General features: G+C 41.1%; 1 protein-coding gene and 1 pseudogene across 1 annotated transcript; both read right to left on the reverse strand.

Annotated features, from left to right (window-relative positions):
* Positions 1-4,765: 4,765 nt before the first annotated feature.
* On the reverse strand, positions 4,766-8,827 carry LOC138385714 (RNA exonuclease 1 homolog; annotated as a pseudogene).
* Positions 8,828-13,528: 4,701 nt separating this feature from the next.
* LOC138386263 (3-oxoacyl-[acyl-carrier-protein] reductase) lies at positions 13,529-14,458 on the reverse strand. Its single transcript, XM_069472570.1, has 2 exons — positions 13,868-14,458; positions 13,529-13,782 (listed from the first exon to the last, which is right to left on the reverse strand). Exons 1-2 carry the CDS (start codon positions 14,400-14,402, stop codon positions 13,604-13,606), a joined length of 714 nt encoding a protein of 237 aa, XP_069328671.1. The 5' UTR covers positions 14,403-14,458; the 3' UTR covers positions 13,529-13,603.
* Between the last annotated feature and the right edge of the window lie 4,867 nt (positions 14,459-19,325).

Genomic DNA, 19,325 nt, shown 5'->3' on the forward strand with positions numbered 1-19,325 from the left:
CCTGAGCTATGAACATTTTACAAGCATGGAGTGACATGATTAACTTTATGCTTAAAAAGATAACTCAAGGGAAAGTACATGTTGTAGAATGGAAGATGGAGAGGTTCAAAGAAGATTGCTCAGACCAGAAATGCTAAAATTTTGAACAGAGAGGCTAACAAATAACCAATGTATGGAAACTGTGTATAAATAAATGCAAGAAGACACTGAAAGGCAAGCACAAATATCATGACATGTTTTGTCTGTAAACATAAAAGTGACAAATTTTACTAATTACTTCAAAAAATATAACTAAGCAAAAATGAGATTACATCTATCCCCTCTAAATGTAGCATACATATTAAAACATAATCAACTTGTAGGTATATCTTGATTCTTTGTGAACTTTATATTGTCCTCAACTATGTCATTAATTGTTATTTCTGTCTGTAGATAGCCTCGGGCCAGTGTACTCACTTCATACAGTTACGAAGAAGTCACATTTGCAACCAACTAATGAGATCTAAGAAGCAGAGAACACCTTTAGTCATTTAAGAACCCAAAATGATATGCATAGTGCCTGGGAGTACAGACAAAAATCCTTGAGGATAAAGTTGGCACCTGTGTCCTACTTGCTGGCAGCACAGCCAAAGAGGTGACATAAACTTGTGCTCTCCTCACATGTGCTGTTGCGAGAAAGACAGATCTCTGATAGCCAAGTTCTCAGCCTTGCTGAGACTTGAGGGGCCAAATTACTAACTCATGTCTCTTCCTCTTCCAAATTTGAAATCAAATGGCAAATCAGAGCAGAGAAATAAAGATTAAAATATCATAAATGTGTGGGCATTTTGTCCTGGCATTTGTCCCCAGAATTGACCTCTTTCTCCTAGTGTCAGATGGATCTAAACAACTACTAGCTTTGTACTAGTCCAGAGCCTTCCCCTGTAAACTTACTAGTCAGAGGAGTGGAGAAGTAAACATTATGAGGACAACATACTGCAAAAGAAAGGAATCAGAAGAGGCTGATCGCATCTTCAGCTTCTTCTCCAAACCCTTCTTCAGTAGAAAGTAATGAGTGAGGATGGGGAGAAAAGGAGAAGTATTCATCTTTAAAAATTTATGAAGTAGAAGATATAAGGGCCCCTTTATATCCAGTGGTTCTCACTTAAGAGTTGTAATCCCATCCCCCTAGGGGAATTGAGATAAGTGTAGTAGCAACTTGTGGTTGTCATTTGACTGGGAAATCCTATTTACACTTGTTTCCTGAAACAGGAAATGTTGACTATCCTCCCTTAGCCTGTCAAAGTGAAAACTTGTCCTGACCGAAATGTTAAGGAAACACCATTGGAAAACACTATTGGAACCCAACTCTGAAGGGCCTTCTAGTCCTCATTAAAGTCAACAAACTTCTATTGTTTTTTTGAAAACTATAAAACATATAATTTTTTCTCCTATGTGGTAACATGTTTCAGGTCTCTTTTGTGAATGAGATGTATTAGTGGAAATATCAAAGAATTTTGCCATCTGTTTATTATGTGTCTATAATGTATATCTACAGTTAGAGTCATTTCAAATGTATAAGCTAATTGAGAAATGTGCTTCTGAGGTATGGAAGTGTTAAAGATGAGCTGAGTAGAGCATAATATGAAATCTAAAAGAGTGAAAGGAATATACTCCAAAATTTAATATGTTTATAGTAGACTTTATACAGTAATTTTTAAAAACTCAGCCCATCAGCAGGAATGAGAGTATTTTGAAATTCTCTGTGATTGGTTCCACTATCCAAATGATTAAAATAAGGTTGTGTTGCATATCTGTTATTAAACCTATATCATGCAGAGATAATTAGCTGTTTTGAAAGTAATAATAATTTTTAAAATCCTCTTAAGAATTAATCTTCTGTAATGAGTAAAGCTAAAATAGTCAGACAAGCTGAATTAAATGTTCTTTTCTATCATGCCTATTCTGTTCAACATTCCAGTGCATTTGAGTACTTGCTTATTTTTGTTTGTTTGTTTGATCCTTATTTTAAATGCTTTCTGAGATAGGAGAAGTACTCTCTGCTCTCCATCCAAACTTTTAAAATCTTTCCTACTCTTGTCTTTGACAGTCCTGTTGATATTGTCTTCAGAAGTAGAATTTAAGATCATTTTTTTAAGTAATATGAAATTAAAATGCCTGTCAGAGTTCAGGATTTGGACAGAGAATGATAAGTGTCAAGTTTGGGGGAGTCAGAAATTATTTTTAATTTGGTAGAAAATAGAGACAGATGAATCTGAAATACCTTTAGCATATTATGTAAAGAGTGTAACATAATTAGTAAGGTTCCTTTATGGATTAATGAGAGTTCACTAGTCAAAAACCGGAAGCTTCTTATTAAAACCATCAACTATAATAGGACAAAAATACTTAAAAGTTATAAAATGAAATATGTAACAATAACTAAGAAAATGTTATATAAAGTTTATTAAAAAAATCTTGAGTTAGAAATAAGTTGATAATGTAAATATATAATAAAAATTAGTGAACCTGAAAAAGAACTGTAAAATTCCTGTAATTTTGTATGTTTTATCTTATTTTACTTTGCAACTTTAAGATCACATACCAAAGGATATAACAAAATAATAGAAGAGTAAAAATTAGTTTTACAAGTGTGTAATATGTTTATGTGTGTATTATATCATTAAATCTGACAAAAAGTATATGGAATATTGATAAGTCCAAAATAACAAAGATTTTGAAAAAAAAATGTAGGAAAAGTGGAATTAAAAGAATGAAACTCCTATGTAGTCCCTACTACTTAAGGATTTCTTAAGTTACTATGAAATTATAAAGTTACAATTCATCAGATTCTGGTGAATTAATTGGTTGATATAAAGTTTCATTGTACTTCAAAAGGAACTCTGTGAATAAAGCAAGCCTCAGATTATATACACACATGGACTTTTTAAAGTATCTATATTAGAGGAGTGAAGATGGCATTGAATGTATCCATTTATGCAATTTTCCTAAATGACATATTATCAAAGCTTCTAAGAAATAGAATTAAATACTTGCAATTTATGCCCCCTCTCTCTTAGGATTCAACCCCCTTGTTATCTGTTAGGGGATTTTTTTATCTCCTGGAGGGGATAAGCAGTGGTTTGACTGCTGGCCTCCAAGTTCTGCCCCAGCAGCCCAGTTGTGTTAACATTTGTAAGTGTAGTAAGTGTCACATTTAAGGAATGTGTCAGACTCATTTTTACTTCTGGACCTATTCTGAGACCATTGATAGAGATGGCAATGGGTATTTCTACTGTCTAAATCATAGTAGCATTAGGTAGATAGCAAGGCATTCCGGGTCTCCTAGGGACAAAAGTGGATGCTGCTGTGATTCACTCCCCAAATGGGCTTTCAGAGAGGCTGATGGGATAGCTCCATGCTCAGTAAGACTCAGGTCATGCAGCTCCCAACTGTCCAATGAAAGTGGTTCCATGCTGATGTCTAAGCCACTAGAGGTCACAATCCAGGTACTATAAAGCAGGACCACTGCCCATAACCAAGTCCCTTTTTGTGCCCTTCCTTTTCTCTCCCTTTGCTGTGACAGTGGGTCTGGTTGTCATCTTGTCATCGGTGGCATATGTATCATGTTCTGTAAACCTCTATTTTGCTCTTGCCCAATAAGCCTATCTTTCTCTCCTCGATAAACCTAATTTTTGTGTTTTCTAACTTTGGTGTGTCTGGTCATTCTACGGCCATGGGTGCACCAAGAACTAACATTTCAGACTAAAACCGGACAGTAAGTTGCTCATTAACTGTATAGATTTTTATTAGAAAAAAAAGAAAAAAGATAATTCCAGGTAAGTTTTTATGATCAGAAAATTACAAGTAAAATACCACCAACTTTTATAAAAATTAACCGTTTTAGCAATTTAATCTTCTGTGATACAGTAGAAAACCTGAGAGTCTCAAGGAGCAGTAACAGATTTAATCTATCTCAGTGTGTTTATCTTGACTTTTACAAGTTGGACACCGCTGTGAAATACATACAAACATTTATTCTGTCCCTAAACCAGGGGTGGGGAGAGAGGGGGTTATAGGAGCCTCACAGAGGAGGACAGGGCTCCTGGGAAAGACAGTGTCCAAGGCCAAAGGCTCTGGGGCGGGTCGTCTCGATGGCGGAGGGGCGGGAGGTGGGGGGTAGAGTTCTGGCGGTCAGCTGCCCCAGGGCACACAGAGCCCTCCGGAGCTCGAGGTCCAGGCCCACACGGAGCTGGGTATGGCCCCTGGGCCCGGGCTTGAGTCTGGTTCACACCCACCCCCAGCCCCTAGGAGGGAAGGCAGCAGCGGGTCATGCCCCCCAAGTAGGGATGGTTTAAATTAAAAATAATACAAATAACAATACAAAATAAAAAAAGACATCAACTATATCAGACAAACCCGTAACAGCACCCTGTCCGCCCATTCCCCCAACCCACATCAGGAGGACACGGGATTAGGACCTGGCTGGGAGTGCTGGGAGGGGCAGGTGGGCACAGGTGAGGGTGGGGCCAGTTGAGTCAGCAGCAGCCTCCAGAGAGGACAAAGTTTTGGGATGGGTAGAGAGGAGGGACAAGAGAGAGGAGCCGCAGCAGGGGCTCAGAGCTTCAGGGTTGGCGTTGGCTTTTTTTTCTCTTGTGCTGCGGGCTAGTCCTGTTCTCTTAGAGAGGTGGACAGGGTTAGTTCTCTAGGTTTATCGCACTTTTTTGAGAGGCCTGGGGCTAAGGATGGGCGGGGCAGCAGGCGAGCAGCAGCCACCGGGGAGTCATCACTTGCTCCTGGCGTCTTCTCGGACCTTCCAGAACACCAGGCTCAAGCAGGCGGCGGCGTCCTCATTGGAGTTGTGCCCATCCACGTTGTCCTGGATGATCTGTCTGAGGTAGCTCGCAGTGAGATTCCGCAGGGAACGCTTGTAGGGGAGGCCCAGGTAGTGGGGGAAGAGCACAGACGTGTCCACCACAGTGCTGTGGATGACCTTCAGGGCCAGCAGGTCGCTCTCCAGGCTGTGTCCAATGAGGATGGTGTCTGCGCTGAACATGCTCAGCAGGGCTGCCTGGACGTCCCGCAGCCTGATGCTTGTGTTGGCGAGGTCAGCCTCTGTCACCCCTGAAAACCTGGTGTTATAGTCGACGATCTCGTTGACGGGCTTGACGAAGGTGTCATAAACCACTTGCATCTCTGCGTTGACCACCGTGACACGGGTCACCTCCAGGCCGTACGTGGTGTAAGACATCTCACAGTCCAGGGCGTAGATTCCTGGGTGGGCGTCTTCTGAGAGTCCCTTCTTGAAGGTCTTCACGAAACCCTCAAGGTTTTCTTTCCGGCCGTCCTGCACATGTTGCTTTGCGACCTGACAGCCCCCAGAGCCGGGGCCAGCCAGGCAGCACGTGTACCGTGTCTCCCAGCGTCCTGCCACTGGGTTCTGGCGGAGCCGTCCCCAGTGGTAATGACACTTCTCATCACGGACACAGCGGCCGGAGGAGGACACAAGGTACTCAGTGCCACAGCGGCAGCAGATCCTGCAGGAGCCCCGGGGCTGCTGCTTCTTGGCGGTGAAGATGACGGCACCCCTAGGCCTCTTGGGGTGCGGGAAGGGGTAGCCATTCTCCTTAAGCTGGTCCTCTGTGAGCAGGTACTCCTTCAGGCGGCTGTATAGGGCGACCCTGTTGAGCCCGGGCACGGCGCTGGGGACAAGGCCTCGCAGCTTCCTAAGGGCGCTCCTGGCCACATTCAGGTAGATGTTCTTGCTGGGGCTGCGGTCGTAGGCCACCTTCTCCTCGTTCAGCGCCTTCTCTACGGCCTCCTGGTTGGAGGCACAGAACTTCAGACACTCCTCGATGAAGAGGAGGAGATAGCGCCGCCGGAGGACGGTGGGTACTTTGTCCTCAAACTCTTTTAGGATAATGAGTTTCTTTAAACTCTGTAAGGACCCGCTGGGAGCGACCGGCTTGGGAGTGACGGTGTTGGTGGTTTTGGAGGTTTGGGATGCCATCTTGGATAGTGTGCGTGTCTGCAGCGGCTGGCGGCCGGACTCTGGACCACGGGAAGGCTGGCTACCGCTGGCCGCGAGGGTCCTCTTGGCACTTGGGGGTGCTGTGACCAAGTAGGGTTTAGGGACGTGGGTGATCCTCTTCTTCTCGCCAGGTGCTGAGATGTGGGATGAAAAGGACTTCTCCGCCAGCTGCACACTGGAGGGCAGGGTGCCTCTGGGGTTGCCTTTCCCTGGGGCTCCCTCCACAGCGCCGGGGGTCCCCGTCGGAGGGGCTCTGCCGCCACCCTGGCGGGTCGGGCCTTCCTTTCCCTCAGCTGGCCACCGGGATGGCTGAAGATGGCTTTTTCTTGGTCTCTTCCTGCCGCTCTTCTGCTTGACTGCTGCTGGCCTGTGAGCCCTTCCTGTCCACAAGGGGCTTCTCCACAGCCTGCCATCAGCTCCACAGGCCTGCGGCCCGTTGGCCGACGGCCTCTGTGCCTGCTGGGCACGCAGGTAGCACATCTCCTGGGCAGTCGGGGGCCAGGCTGGGGGCGCTGCGGGACCCCTTCTTGGGAGCTTCGCCTGGATGGCGATAAATTCTGCGGCCTGGCTGCACATCTGGGGCTGCCAGAGAGCTGAGGGGGGTGACTCCCTGGCCACCTCAGAAGCTTTGGGATGCCCTGGTGAGAACCAGCACTGTGCTGTGGCCCTCAACGTCATGCTTCCTTGGCTCCTGGAGCAGCTGTCTGGCCCTACTCTGCCGAGTGCTGGCTGCTCTGAGTGCCAGCGCTGCGCTCTCGGTTTCAATATATAGGCAGAGGATGGGTGGGACTACCCAGGCCCCTGATTAGGTCGGCACTTAATCCATTCTAATTTAACCTAATCTGCCGAATCCAGCTTCTGAATTCGAAGGCCCTCCCCCAGGGCAGGGTCTGGTGATGGTATGGCCGGGACTCCTGGTTGCTAACCTGAGAGCCAGGATCTCTGCTTCTCCCGTGCTAAGTCACTGTCGCTGCACAGCGCACTACAACTACTGCTGTCTCTGGACCTGAGGGGGAAACCAAGCCTCAGAGAGGTTGGCCAACTGGAGCCAGGACCTGGGCCAGGCAGCCTGCTGCACACTGGAGGGCAGGGTGGTTCCGGGGCGGTCTCTCCCTGCTGTGCCCTCCCCAGCGCTGGCGATCCCCAATGGAGGGGCTCTGCCGCCACCCTGGCGGGTCGGGCCTTTATTTCCCACTCAGGTGGCTGAAGATGGCTTTTTCTTGGTCCTTCCCGGCTGCTCCGCCTTATGCCTGCTGCTGGCCTGTCCATTAGGGGCTTCTCCACAGGCGGTTGTCGGCCTTTGTCCTTGGTCTTGTCTTTCTTCCTGGCACCATTCTTGTGCCCGAGGGCTGGTGGGGTTCCCCTCTTCTTCCTCTTGGGTGTTCCCTCCTGGAGGCAGCCCCAATCCTGTGAAGCCCTGGTTAGGGAGGAGGGCTTGGCGGGGGGCGCCCTGTCTGGGCTCTATGGGGGTGGCCCGAGGTCCCCCACACATGGCACTGCAGGACCTGAACCGTGGCGGCATCATCTTCAGTGTCGGACAACACAGCGTTGCAGCCACCAAAAGAGTCGAAGGGCTTCTTGAAGGCAGGCATGTAGGGCTTGCTGCAGCGGGAGCCTCTGGGCCACTTGGTGGCGCTCTCTCGTCGCTGGAGCTGGCCCAGGTGAGATGCCGGCCGAGTAGTTGGAGTACGGGTGGTCCTCCAGATCAGTGGCTGGCTTGGAGTTGTCCACCTAATACTTGCCGCTGGGGACAGGGAGGCTGTGCTGTCGGGGCTGGCTCACAGCCTTGGGCACATACTCCAGGGCGCCGTCGCCCCCTCCGCCTGTGCCCGGGCCCTTCTCCAGGGATGCCAGTGAGTACCTGCTGCCCAGCTCAGCAGGGGTGGCCAGCGGGGTGGGCAGGAAGCCCGCATCAGGGTTTAACAGGCCGCGGCTGCTGGAGCTGTAGGCAAAGGCCCGCGGAAAGGTGTCCTCTTCCAGGCTCTCAGCGTTGCTGGCAGTGGGGTCGCCGGGAGCCAAGGGGGAGCCTCGCCAAGCTGTACTGGCGGGCGGTCTCCAGCAGCTCCACTTCGCTCAGCCCGGCCTTGGTGACCTGGTGGACTCGCTCCAGCTCCTACACATCCGAGCGCGGCTAGTCCCCTCGGCCCAGGGCGCCATTCTCCCTCTGTTCGGGGGACTTGGGCAGCTCAGAGTTGTAGGGGTCCTAACTCAGCCCTTCGACTGCAAAAGTGACTCTGTAGATGGGATTAAACCTCCCTCGCTGATGGGGCCATGAACAGACTGAGCTTTCTGGAAAGCAGATTTGTAACAATCCTGAGCAGTTCAAATGTCGTGACCCTCAGACTCAGAATTCTAAGAATCCATCCCACAGAAACAGACATACAGACGTGTCTCCTGCAGCACTCAGAGCAAAGTGGCCGTGCGTACACAGGCCAGTGGCTTCCCCTCCCTGGGCCTCTGTTTCCCGGTTTCCTCATCTGCTGCCTGGGAAGTGGCTGATCCCCCCACCCCCCAGGGGCCCCAGCTGATAGGAGCAGTCAAAGGCCAGGGAAGAAGCCAGTGGAGTATAGCCTGGTACCTCTTGCCCAGGGCCCACCCGGGCTCCCCCCCACACCCCGCTCCTCCCTCGCGCTGAGGTCACCACTGCCCACACCTCAGGGACCTCCAGCTGCCACCATCTTCACATCTGCATATTCTTAAATTAGTTTCTGCCAACTTTCTCAGGCATTGTTTGACTAGGTCACATTTTACTTCTGAAAGAGATTTAGTATATTCCTCATAAATTCAGATGTTCTATACCTTCACACACAGAGACATGTCTTTTTATCATATAATTTCCAAGGTATCTATTTTTTCTACAATCATTGAAAATAATTTTATATCCACTGTGTAAGTCCATAGTCCTACCATGGTCTTGAGGCTTCCAGAATCTGTTCTATGTTTGTAACGAAATCAGTTAATCCAAAATGCCTAGTGACCTAACAACGTTAGTATAGCTCAGATCCCTAGAGAATAATCTCAAACTCTTTTGTGCATGCCAGTGATTATGCACACGTGAACACTGATACTTCTGTTAAATAACTCCATGCTGTTTGAAAAGGCTCTTAGGCTTCAAATGTGCACATTCTTTAATTACGTCACATCTTTTTAGCTGCTTCTTTTGCCATTAGGCCGCAAAGAAGTTTGTTCGGTTAGGTAAAATATTCTGCTGGGACTGGGTCAATTCAAAGACAATTTGCTGATTGTTTATTTCCAGTCCACACTAGATAAGTATAGGCAAATTTGTAGCAATATTTGATGTATTGTTAAATAGGTTGCAAAACAATTCAGGTGTTGTAAAACTTTTGTGCTAAGTTATATATAGTGCAAGTTACTAGTCCGGGGCAATAAGAACACGTATCTGTTGGAAATTAAAAAGAAAAATGAAATGTCAGTCTTTCCCCACAGATAGCTTGAGAAACGCTGTCTTTGATTATAGTGGCTTGATTTGGGGATGAGATACACTCTTTTGGCTTTTAATATTTTAATTCTATTAATATTTCCAAATATAAAATTGATGAAAAGTAAAATGGTGAAATGTGAGTATAAGAAGAGTGGAGGGGAACAATAAGCTAAATCAAAATATGATATATAAACTGTAGATACAAATGGTTTGCCAGAATAGGCATTTTTTGAAGAGCTGTTAAATTTTTAATGTGTTATAAAATGAAATTGTAAAGTATTGGTTGAATCATTGTCTTCATAGCTCACTCATAATAGAATGCAAGCTTATCTGTTGTGTCTTGCTTGTATATGGAACTCATGAAAGGTAAGTATATGAGGCACAGATACTATGTTTTTGTACTACAAATGATCTGAAGCTGAGCATATGTCATTTACTTTTTTACAACTCTATCTCAACTGATAACTGTGCCAAAATCTTTAATAACATCCAACTTTGAGCATCCAAAAGTAAAGGTCTTGATTTCCTAACATTCATTGCAGAGAGATGATAATAAGCATCTGTATGTTTGGTACTTCGATAATAATAAAGAACTTTTACATATATTAGTTAGTGTGATCCTCACAAAAATCCTGCAAGACAAAAAAGTGTTTCTTTTCATTTTTATAGAGAAAGAAATCAGCACTAAGTACATGGTGAGACTGAGACTCAAAAAGAAATGGTCTAACAAAATAATCAGCTAACAAGTAGACAGATACAAAATACTCCATCAAACAAAATTAATGTTTTTCAAATCCTTATGGAATGTTCACTGAGAATGAGACTATCCTGATCCATAAAATAAATCTTGAGAAATTTGAAGTAATTGAAATCATGCAGGGTATATTCTCTGAAGATAAGCGAATAAAACTAAAATTCAGTAAGACAAAAGCCAAAAATATCTTTAAACACTTGGAAATTTTTTTCTTTTTATTTGCAAAACTAAGTTTCTTATATGATAAACACCTGGAAATTAAACAACACACTTTTAAATAGGTCAAAGAGGAAGTCTCACAATAAATGATAAGGTACATAGAGCTGAGTGGAGTGAATACCAAGATATGTAAGATACAAATAAAGCAGAGCAGAGAGGAAAATATATGGCATTAAACATGTAGCCTTGAAAACAGGAAAAATCTCAATTCAATACTCTAGGTTCTCACCTCGAAAAACTAGAAGAGAAAATAAACCTACAGCAAACAGAAGGAAGAAAATAATACAGATAAGAAGATACATAAATTCCACTATTTATCATCTATTTATATAGCATCTTTTAAATTATTGAAAACAATAGAGGAAAAAGAAATCAGGGAAACAAAATGCTGATCTTTAAGAAAATCAACAACCTTGATAAAATTGATAAAGCAAGATTAGCAAAAATAAAAAAGGCACAGATCTCTAGTAACAGAAATTAAACAAGGGATGTCACCATAGACTTTATATCTATTAAAAGATAATAACAGAATAATACAAACAACTTTATGCTCATAAATATGACAACTTTAAGGAATGAATTCTTTAAAAACCACAGATTGCTAAAACTCACTCAAGATGAAATAGACAAGCACAATAGTTCTACAACCATTAAAGACACTGAATTTATAATTTAAAATTCCTGCAAAAACAATTATCCAAGATCAAATGGTTTGCATAAGCACTTCTGCCAATATTTATAGAAGAATTTCAGCAAATCTTATACAATCTCTTTCAAAAATTAGAAGAGGAAGGAATATTTCCTTCCTAACTTGTTTTATGAGACTAGTATTATCCTGATATTAAAACCAAATAAAAACAGTTAAAAAAATCCTACAGACTAATATATCTCATGAGCGTAGATACAAAAATCATCAAAATATATAGCTAATTGAATTCAGTAAAGAATAAAATTATACAACATGACTAAATGGGATTTATTCTAAGAATGCAAGGATTATTCAACATTTGAAAATAAATCAACATAATCTATCAACAAGGTAAGGAGGAAAAAATCTTATATTCTTATAAATTGATGCAGAAAATCATGACAAAATTTAATACACAGTCATATAGAAAACCTCAATAAATCAGGAATAGATGGGAACTCCCTTAGGATAATAAATAGCATCTACAGAAACCCTACAGCTGACATCATACTTAATGGTGAAAGACTGGATGCTTAACCAATGAAATTGGGAACAAGAAAAGAATGTCTCCTCTCACTTCTCTTATTCCATATAACACTGGAAGTGCTAGCCAAGGCAATGAGGTAAGAAAAAGAAATAAAATTCATATAAATTGTAACAGGAGAAATAAAGAAATTTTATGAGCAGATGACATAATTGCCTTTTTAGAAAATTCCAAGGTATCTACAAAATAATTTCTAGAAACAATAAGTGAATTCAGCTAATTGGCAGAATAAAATTTCAATATTATGCTGAAAATAACTTAAAAAGTTATACTCTGGGCCAGGCGCGGTGGCTCTCACCTGTAATCCTAGCACTCTGGGAGGCCAAGGCGGGTGGATCGCTCGAGGTCAGGAGTTCGAGACTCGCCTGAGCAAGAGCAAGACCCCGTCTCTACTAAAAATAGAAAGAAATTATCTGGCCAACTAAAAATATATATAGAAAAAAATTAGCCAGGCATGGTGGCACATGCCTGTAGTCCCAGCTACTCGGGAGGCTGAGGCAGTAGGATCGCTTAAGCTCAGGAGTTTGAGGTTGCTGTGAGCTAGGCTGATGCCATGGCACTCACTCTAGCCTGAGCAACAAAGCAAGACTCTGTCTCAAAAAAAAAAAAAAAAAAAAAAGTTATACTCTGCATGATTCCATTTACATAACATTCTTCAAATGAAAAATTATAGACATGGCAAATATATAGTGAAGCTCAGGGGCTAATAAGGTTGGGGAATGGGGTAGAGAGGTGGCAATGGCTATAATAGGGTAGCAAGAAGGATGTTTGTAATGGAATTTTTCCTCATCTTTACTATGGGGGTGGTGACACAAATCTAAAAATATGATAAAATTGCATAGAACTAAGTATTAATACACACACAAAAAAATGAGTGCATGTAAAACTGTTGAAATCTTAGGTTGATGGACTGGACCAATGTCCATTCCCTGGCAAGATATCATTGGCTAATGAACATAACTGGTTACTCTATTGTTTCTTACACTTGCTTGTGAATACAAAATTACATCAAATAGAAAGTTAAAAAAAAATAAGGAACATGGTTTTGTCAACTTTTACAGAGCCGCTGAGGGATGGAGGAAGAAATGGAAGCCATGCTTTGTCACTCTTACCCTGAGACTGTTTTCCCTTCACAATGACAAGGGCTCAAGGTAAATGATGATATTAATTGAAAAATAAAAGTTATCACTAGTTATTTGACTGAGCTAATTTTATTTTGTGAATTCCTATAATTAACTGAAAAGATAGAATTATAAAAGCTAAAGAAACAAAGGTATAATGATGCTGCAGAGGAAAGTAGAGCCAGCCAGTATTTTTTTCCCCATGTGTAATTGTCTTAGAATGAGGAAATGTAACACAGAACATCATGTGCAGGGTTACTGTACTACTGATTCACTTGTATTTTTTTTTTTTTTTCAATTTTAAATTCATGTCTTTATTTATCTGATACTATTTTTTCCAAACTATATAATGGTCACCCAAGCACATGCAAAAGAAACACACTTATCTTTAGGAGGTTTGCTGAAGTACTGACAACTGATCAATGTCCTCTAGATACTCTCATTTTGGCAACAGCCCACAAGGTTAAGTTCTAGAAAATTCAGCACGATGAAGGAAATAATTCATAATTAGACAATCTAATTTTTACCACTTCTGAGGCAAATATATACATTCATACCTGTTTATATGACTTGCATGTACTATGACTTGTATGACCTAAGCACTAAAATTGCTACAGCCTGTAAGGCAACCAAAGACACACAATATATTTCCTTTAGAAAATACAATTGGTCACACATTGTTCTTTTCAGATATATTCATATGAAGATGGAAATCAACATTTGAAGCATGAGCAGGGTTCATTAGCAAATGTAGGTATGATTATCTAATTGATAGCCAACGTGTGCCCTTGATTCTAACGCCCTGATAACTCAGTAACCTATACATTACATGGTGAGCTGTAACCCCCCATCCACTACTAGAACATGCCCCGTGATATATGGCGACTCTAAAAGAAACACGACAGCATGTGCCACCTCAGTAGCTTCTCCAAACCTCCCAAGGGGAATATTTTTCTTTAAATGTTCTTCTTTCAAGTCTTTCGTCATATCTGTGCGAATAAATCCTCGTATGACGTCTCCCTCCACTGCTCCAGCTTGGAAGGTAAGGGTGTGATTTCATTAGGGCAAGCCTGCCGCCTCTCCCCAGACCTGGTGCAACTACATTCACTCTAATTTTCTTTCTTGCTACCTCTTTAGCAAGAGAACGTGAAAATCCCACTATTCCTCCCTTACTGGCACTATACACAGACTGGCCAAAGTTGCCTTTTAAACCAATAATGCTTCCTATATTAACAATAGACCCTCCCTGTTGTTGAATCATAGTCCTCATGGCAGCTCTACACGTCAGCATGGAACCCAAGAGGTTAGTATGAAGCTGAGATATCATATCTTCAGTTTTTGTTCTTACTAAAAGACTATTCCTGTTAATAACAGCTGCATTTACCAGGAAATTTATTTGACCTAAATGTTTCTGAATCTCTTCAAATGTATTTTGAACATCATGTTCTTTAGCAACATCACAGCTAAATGCCAAATGATCTCCGCCGAGGTCACTGGTGGCGGCTTGGGCCACGTCCAGATTTCTGGCGACGATCGCCAGGCGGTAGCCCTTCAGGGCCAGTAACTGGGCCACCGCCCTGCCAATGCCTCGGGAGCCTCCAAAAATAGCACAGACTTTGTCCATCTCGGACGCAGGAGTCACAAACGCGGGGGAAAGAGGGCAGTATGCGGCAGCCGCTTCCCGAGCTGCCTCCGGCTTTTAAACAACCGCCAAAAAAAGCGATTCACTTGTATTTTATTTTTTTTCTGGATGACATAAAAGTATAAATGTTTCTAAAAATTTACACATTGACTTCCATTTGAGTTATATTTAACTCAGGCTAGTTTTGAGCTTGGGACCACATGAAGCAAAACCCTGCAGTTGGTTCATGAAAATCTTATTTGTTGATGTTCTTATTGTTATACTTAATATTGAGAATTTAACTCTAAAAACGTGGATTGTGTTGCATATAACTCACATACAGAAAATAATAAAAAATAACAAATTAGAAAGGATTGTTTTGTTTTAATAAAACACTATGGCCCCAGGGAAAAAGGTATTTATTTCTAGTGTGGCAATGTGTTAATAATGGTCTTAAATTTGAAAATGAGAAGAGGGAAAAGCAAATTATCTATGGCATCTAGTGTATTGACTTTCTATTGCTGCTGTAATAACCACAAACAGTGGTTTCGAAAAAACAAATTTATTATCTTTAATTTCTGGAGATCAGAAATGGGACTTAAGAGCTAAAATCAAGATACCAGCAGGGCTGTGATTCTTTTACAGACTCTAGGAAGGATCCATTCTTTTCCTTTTCCAGAAGCTTCCAGAGGCTGTCTGCATTCCTGGGCTCATGGCCCCTTTCCATCAATAACATCATTCCAACCTCTGCCTTCAGTCTCACACTGCCTTCTTTGACTCTCACTTTCCTGCTTCTCTTTTATAAGGACCACTATGAGTCCAGTGGGCCCATCTGGGTAATCAAGAGTAGCCTTCTCATCTGAAGATCCTTAACTTAATCACACCAATAAAGTCATTTTTGCGGCATAAGGTAACACAATCAAGGCTTCTGGGATTAGACCCTGGACATCTTTGAGGGAACATCATTCTGTCTACCACATGGGTGAATTAATAATCAATACATTATCACATTTGAAAGTGATATCACAAATTCACAAATTCAAGTCCAAGTTATCACTGAATCAATATTATTAAGTATTTCAGGACTTAAAAGTGCATCTCCAGAATGCGGCCAGTATTTGGAAATAGGACCCACTCCACGTAGGCATCTCCACTGTAGAGCATACCAATCTCAAATGACAAGTAACTCTTTCTTTAGTTACCACAAAAATGAAAGTTTTGATTAAATTGTATCCTCATAAAGTGTGTATGTTGACAAGAAATCTGCACATGTTGTATAATCAGCAGGAATCTTCATGTGAAGCATTTTCTCTTAATTTTGTCTTTTGAAAAAATGAAAAGCAAAACTATATAAATGCTCATATAAAGACTGTACTAATATCCTTGCATAATATTTCATACAAGATAACTTCTTAATTTGAATGCAATACTGTGTAATATGTTTAATAATTGAATAATCAAATATTTTTAACCTGAATGATAAATGTGGGATCTGCAATCATTAGAATTCAAGCTTTTATAAATGATTCATAATTTAATGATAATTACTGAATTTTATCTCCCTCCCACTACCTCAATAAAAAGAAATCCTGGATCTTCTTTAATGATAAATTGTTCCACAATATTCTCATGAATCAAATTTCTAACAAGTATGATGTTAACTCTTCTCTGATCATGTGGCTGATAATTAGCGATTTATGGGTTATGGGTTTTGCCCTTTCATTTCATTCAGAATTTATAATGTGGACCAACAAAGCAAAAGTAAATCTCTGGTATGCCAACTCTAATGGTGTATAGGATATTTTGCATAACTGGAGGCCAGTTATAGTGGTAAACTATCTGTGAGGATTAGTTACTGTAAGCCATTTGCCATATCATTCTAGTTCTTTTCCCCTCTACTAAAAAAAAATGGAAAATATTTGGTTAATGACACATACTATAATGAGTTTCTGTTTGTAATTATTCTTGAAATCAGAGAATTTTCCTGAGGAAACTGAGTGTTGACTCAGGTAACTAAAAAATATGTATGCATTTTGATGGTTTGGTCATGTACTGAATATTTTTATTAGAAATAATGGTGGCAGGGGATTTGGTTCTATTTTAGTGTTTTGAGCCACACAGTGCTGCAGTCATTTATAATTTTTTTATAAAATGATTGGTATTAATATTTTCACAAGAAAGTATTTGAGTATACATAAGGAACCTAAAATGATTTATGCTCAAATTATTCATTTGGGCCTGACTTTTCTTTCTTATCACTTACAATATAGTAATGAAATAAGCTATGAAATAATTTTACTAAGGCTCTAACCCTCAGAAAACTAAATATACTTACAAATCTCTAATAAAAGCAATGAGAGTCTTCCTTGGGCCACAGAATTGAAATGTATCTTATTTCCTGAGCATAGTCCATAAAGCTTAGAGGTTTATCACTTTATATTTTTCAAAAAAATTGAGAATTAAAAGATTGCACAGTGAATACCGGATAATGGTTGTGGCTCTGTAATGTGTTTTAGAAGTTTTATAAGTAAATAATCCTACATCCATAAATATTTTAAATGGATGACTCCATAAGCTACACACACATAAAAAGCACATGCTTGTAAACATGAATGAGAAAACAGCATAGATGAAAGTAACCTCACCATGAATTCAAATACCCATTCTTGGACACTTATAAATAAATGCATATACAGAGAGCACAGAAGAATGTTCCATTTGCTGGGAGGTAAGCTGCTCTCTGGAAGAAAACTATGCCAACATTTCCTGTGTCCACATCTGACTTGCTATGTATTTGACATTTACTTTGTGAGAGCATTTTTAGTTTTGAAATTAGTGTTGCTAATTTAATCATTGATTGATTAAATTGATTAAATTGACTATGGAGGGACCATTCCATGCTACTAAAAAGGAATATAAATCATGCCTTCTCTTTATGCTCCTTTTAGTAAAATACAGACTTCAACAAGGTGATCATTATCCATTTCATTCAGGAACATTAACCTTGGGATGTTGTCAGAATAGGGAAAATAAAATGTAGAAATTCAGTACAGCTTAGGATGTAGTAAAGTATTTTTTAATAAAAAGAATGCCATTATTTGAGGAGAGGACATTGTCATTTCACAATTTTGTTTTTTTGATTGTTTTTTCATTTTAATTTTTTTTATTTCAGCATATTATGGGGGTACAAATATTTAGGTTACATATATTGCCTTTGCCCCACCCAAGTCAGAGCTTCCAGAGTGTCCATCCCCTAGATGGTGCACACGGCACCCATTAGGTGTAAATATATCCATTCCCTTCTTCCCGCTCCCATCTGCCCAACACCCAATGAATGTTTTGCTATATGTGTACTTAAGTGTTGATCGGTTAATACCAATTTGATGGTGAGTACATGTGGTGCTTGTTTTTCCATTCTTGGAATGCTTCACTTAGTAGAATGGGTTCCAGCTCTATCCAGGATAATACAAGAGGTGCTGGATCAGCATTTTGTTTGTTTGTTTGTTTGTTTTCTGTTTTTTGTTTTTTGAGACAGAGTGTCACTTTGTTGCTTTGTTGCCGGGGCTAGGCTAGAGTAAGTGCTGTGCGTCCTAGCACACAGCAACCTCAAACTCCTGGGCTCAAGTGATCCTCCTGCCTCAGCCTCCCCAGTAGCTGGGACTACAGCTTGAGCCACCATGCCTGGCTAATTATTTTTGCTTCTATTTTTAGTTGACTGGCTAATTTTTTTTTTCTTTTCTATTTTTAGTAGAGACGGGATCTTGCTCTTGCTCAGGCTGGGCTCGAACTCCTCACCTCAAGCGATCCTCCCGCCTCACCCTCCCAGTGTGCTAGTATTACGGGCTTGAGCCACTGCCCCAGCCCAGCATTGTTTTTTGTGGCTGAGCAGAACTCCATGGTATATATATACCACATTTTATTAATCCACTCATGTATTGATAGGCACTTGGGTTGTTTCCACATCTTCGCAATTGTGAATTGTGCTGCTATAAACACTCTAGTGCAGATGTCTTTTTTATAGATTGTCTTTTGTTCTTTTGGGTATGTATACTCACAATATTGGTAGCTTCTATATCAGAAGCTTTACTTGTGGTTTAGCAACTAAAGTCTGAAATGATCTTTCCTTCTAAGAAGGGCAAATATAGATGGACCCTTTCTTCCTCCTTCCCTCCCTCCCTCCCTTCCTTCTTATCTTTTTTTTTTCATTCCTCCTCCCCTCCATCTTCCCCTCTTCCTCTTTCCCCTCTCCCTCCTCCATTTCCACTCCCACCCTTTCTCCTCCTCCTCTTTTCTTCCTGTTTTACTCTTTCTCTGTCTCCTCCTTCTCCTCCTGTTTCTCCTCCTCCTTTATTGAGGGTTTCTCTTTCTTCTTAATATTACCAACATCTTTACCCCTATCTAAGTAGTTGGTAAGCTCTATTTGTAAACACTGAAACTATGATCATGAGTCACATAAACAGAGATATTACGACAAAAGAACTACTACATAAAGAAGAGAAATGAATTGTAACTTTATTAAGCTACTTCAAGTCATTTAAAAAGATTGTACTATGTAAAACAGACATATGGCAACAAGAGCAATTAATATGTGTTCTTTCTTGAAAATTGTTGGTGCATTAAAGTTATGATGCTATACACAATTGTTCACTCAAATTGTATGACAATCAGAAATGAGTATTTTCATTTGTGCTATCTGGGTAAAATAAAACTTTTATGGGAACAAATTCTTACTATCACCATTAAGTAAATATATATTAATAATTACAAACATCTATTTAGTATTATGCATATTGGAGAGCTATGTCAGTATATCAAAGAAAAAAAAATTTCAGATTATCAGAGTTATACAGATGACTAGATCATTCAGTGTTTGCAATTGTTAACTTCAAGTCTCCTGAAAAGTGTGCTGAAATGATTACTGACAAA

Source organism: Eulemur rufifrons, chromosome 7 (assembly GCF_041146395.1).
Source record: "Eulemur rufifrons isolate Redbay chromosome 7, OSU_ERuf_1, whole genome shotgun sequence".
NCBI lineage: Eukaryota > Metazoa > Chordata > Mammalia > Primates > Lemuridae > Eulemur > Eulemur rufifrons.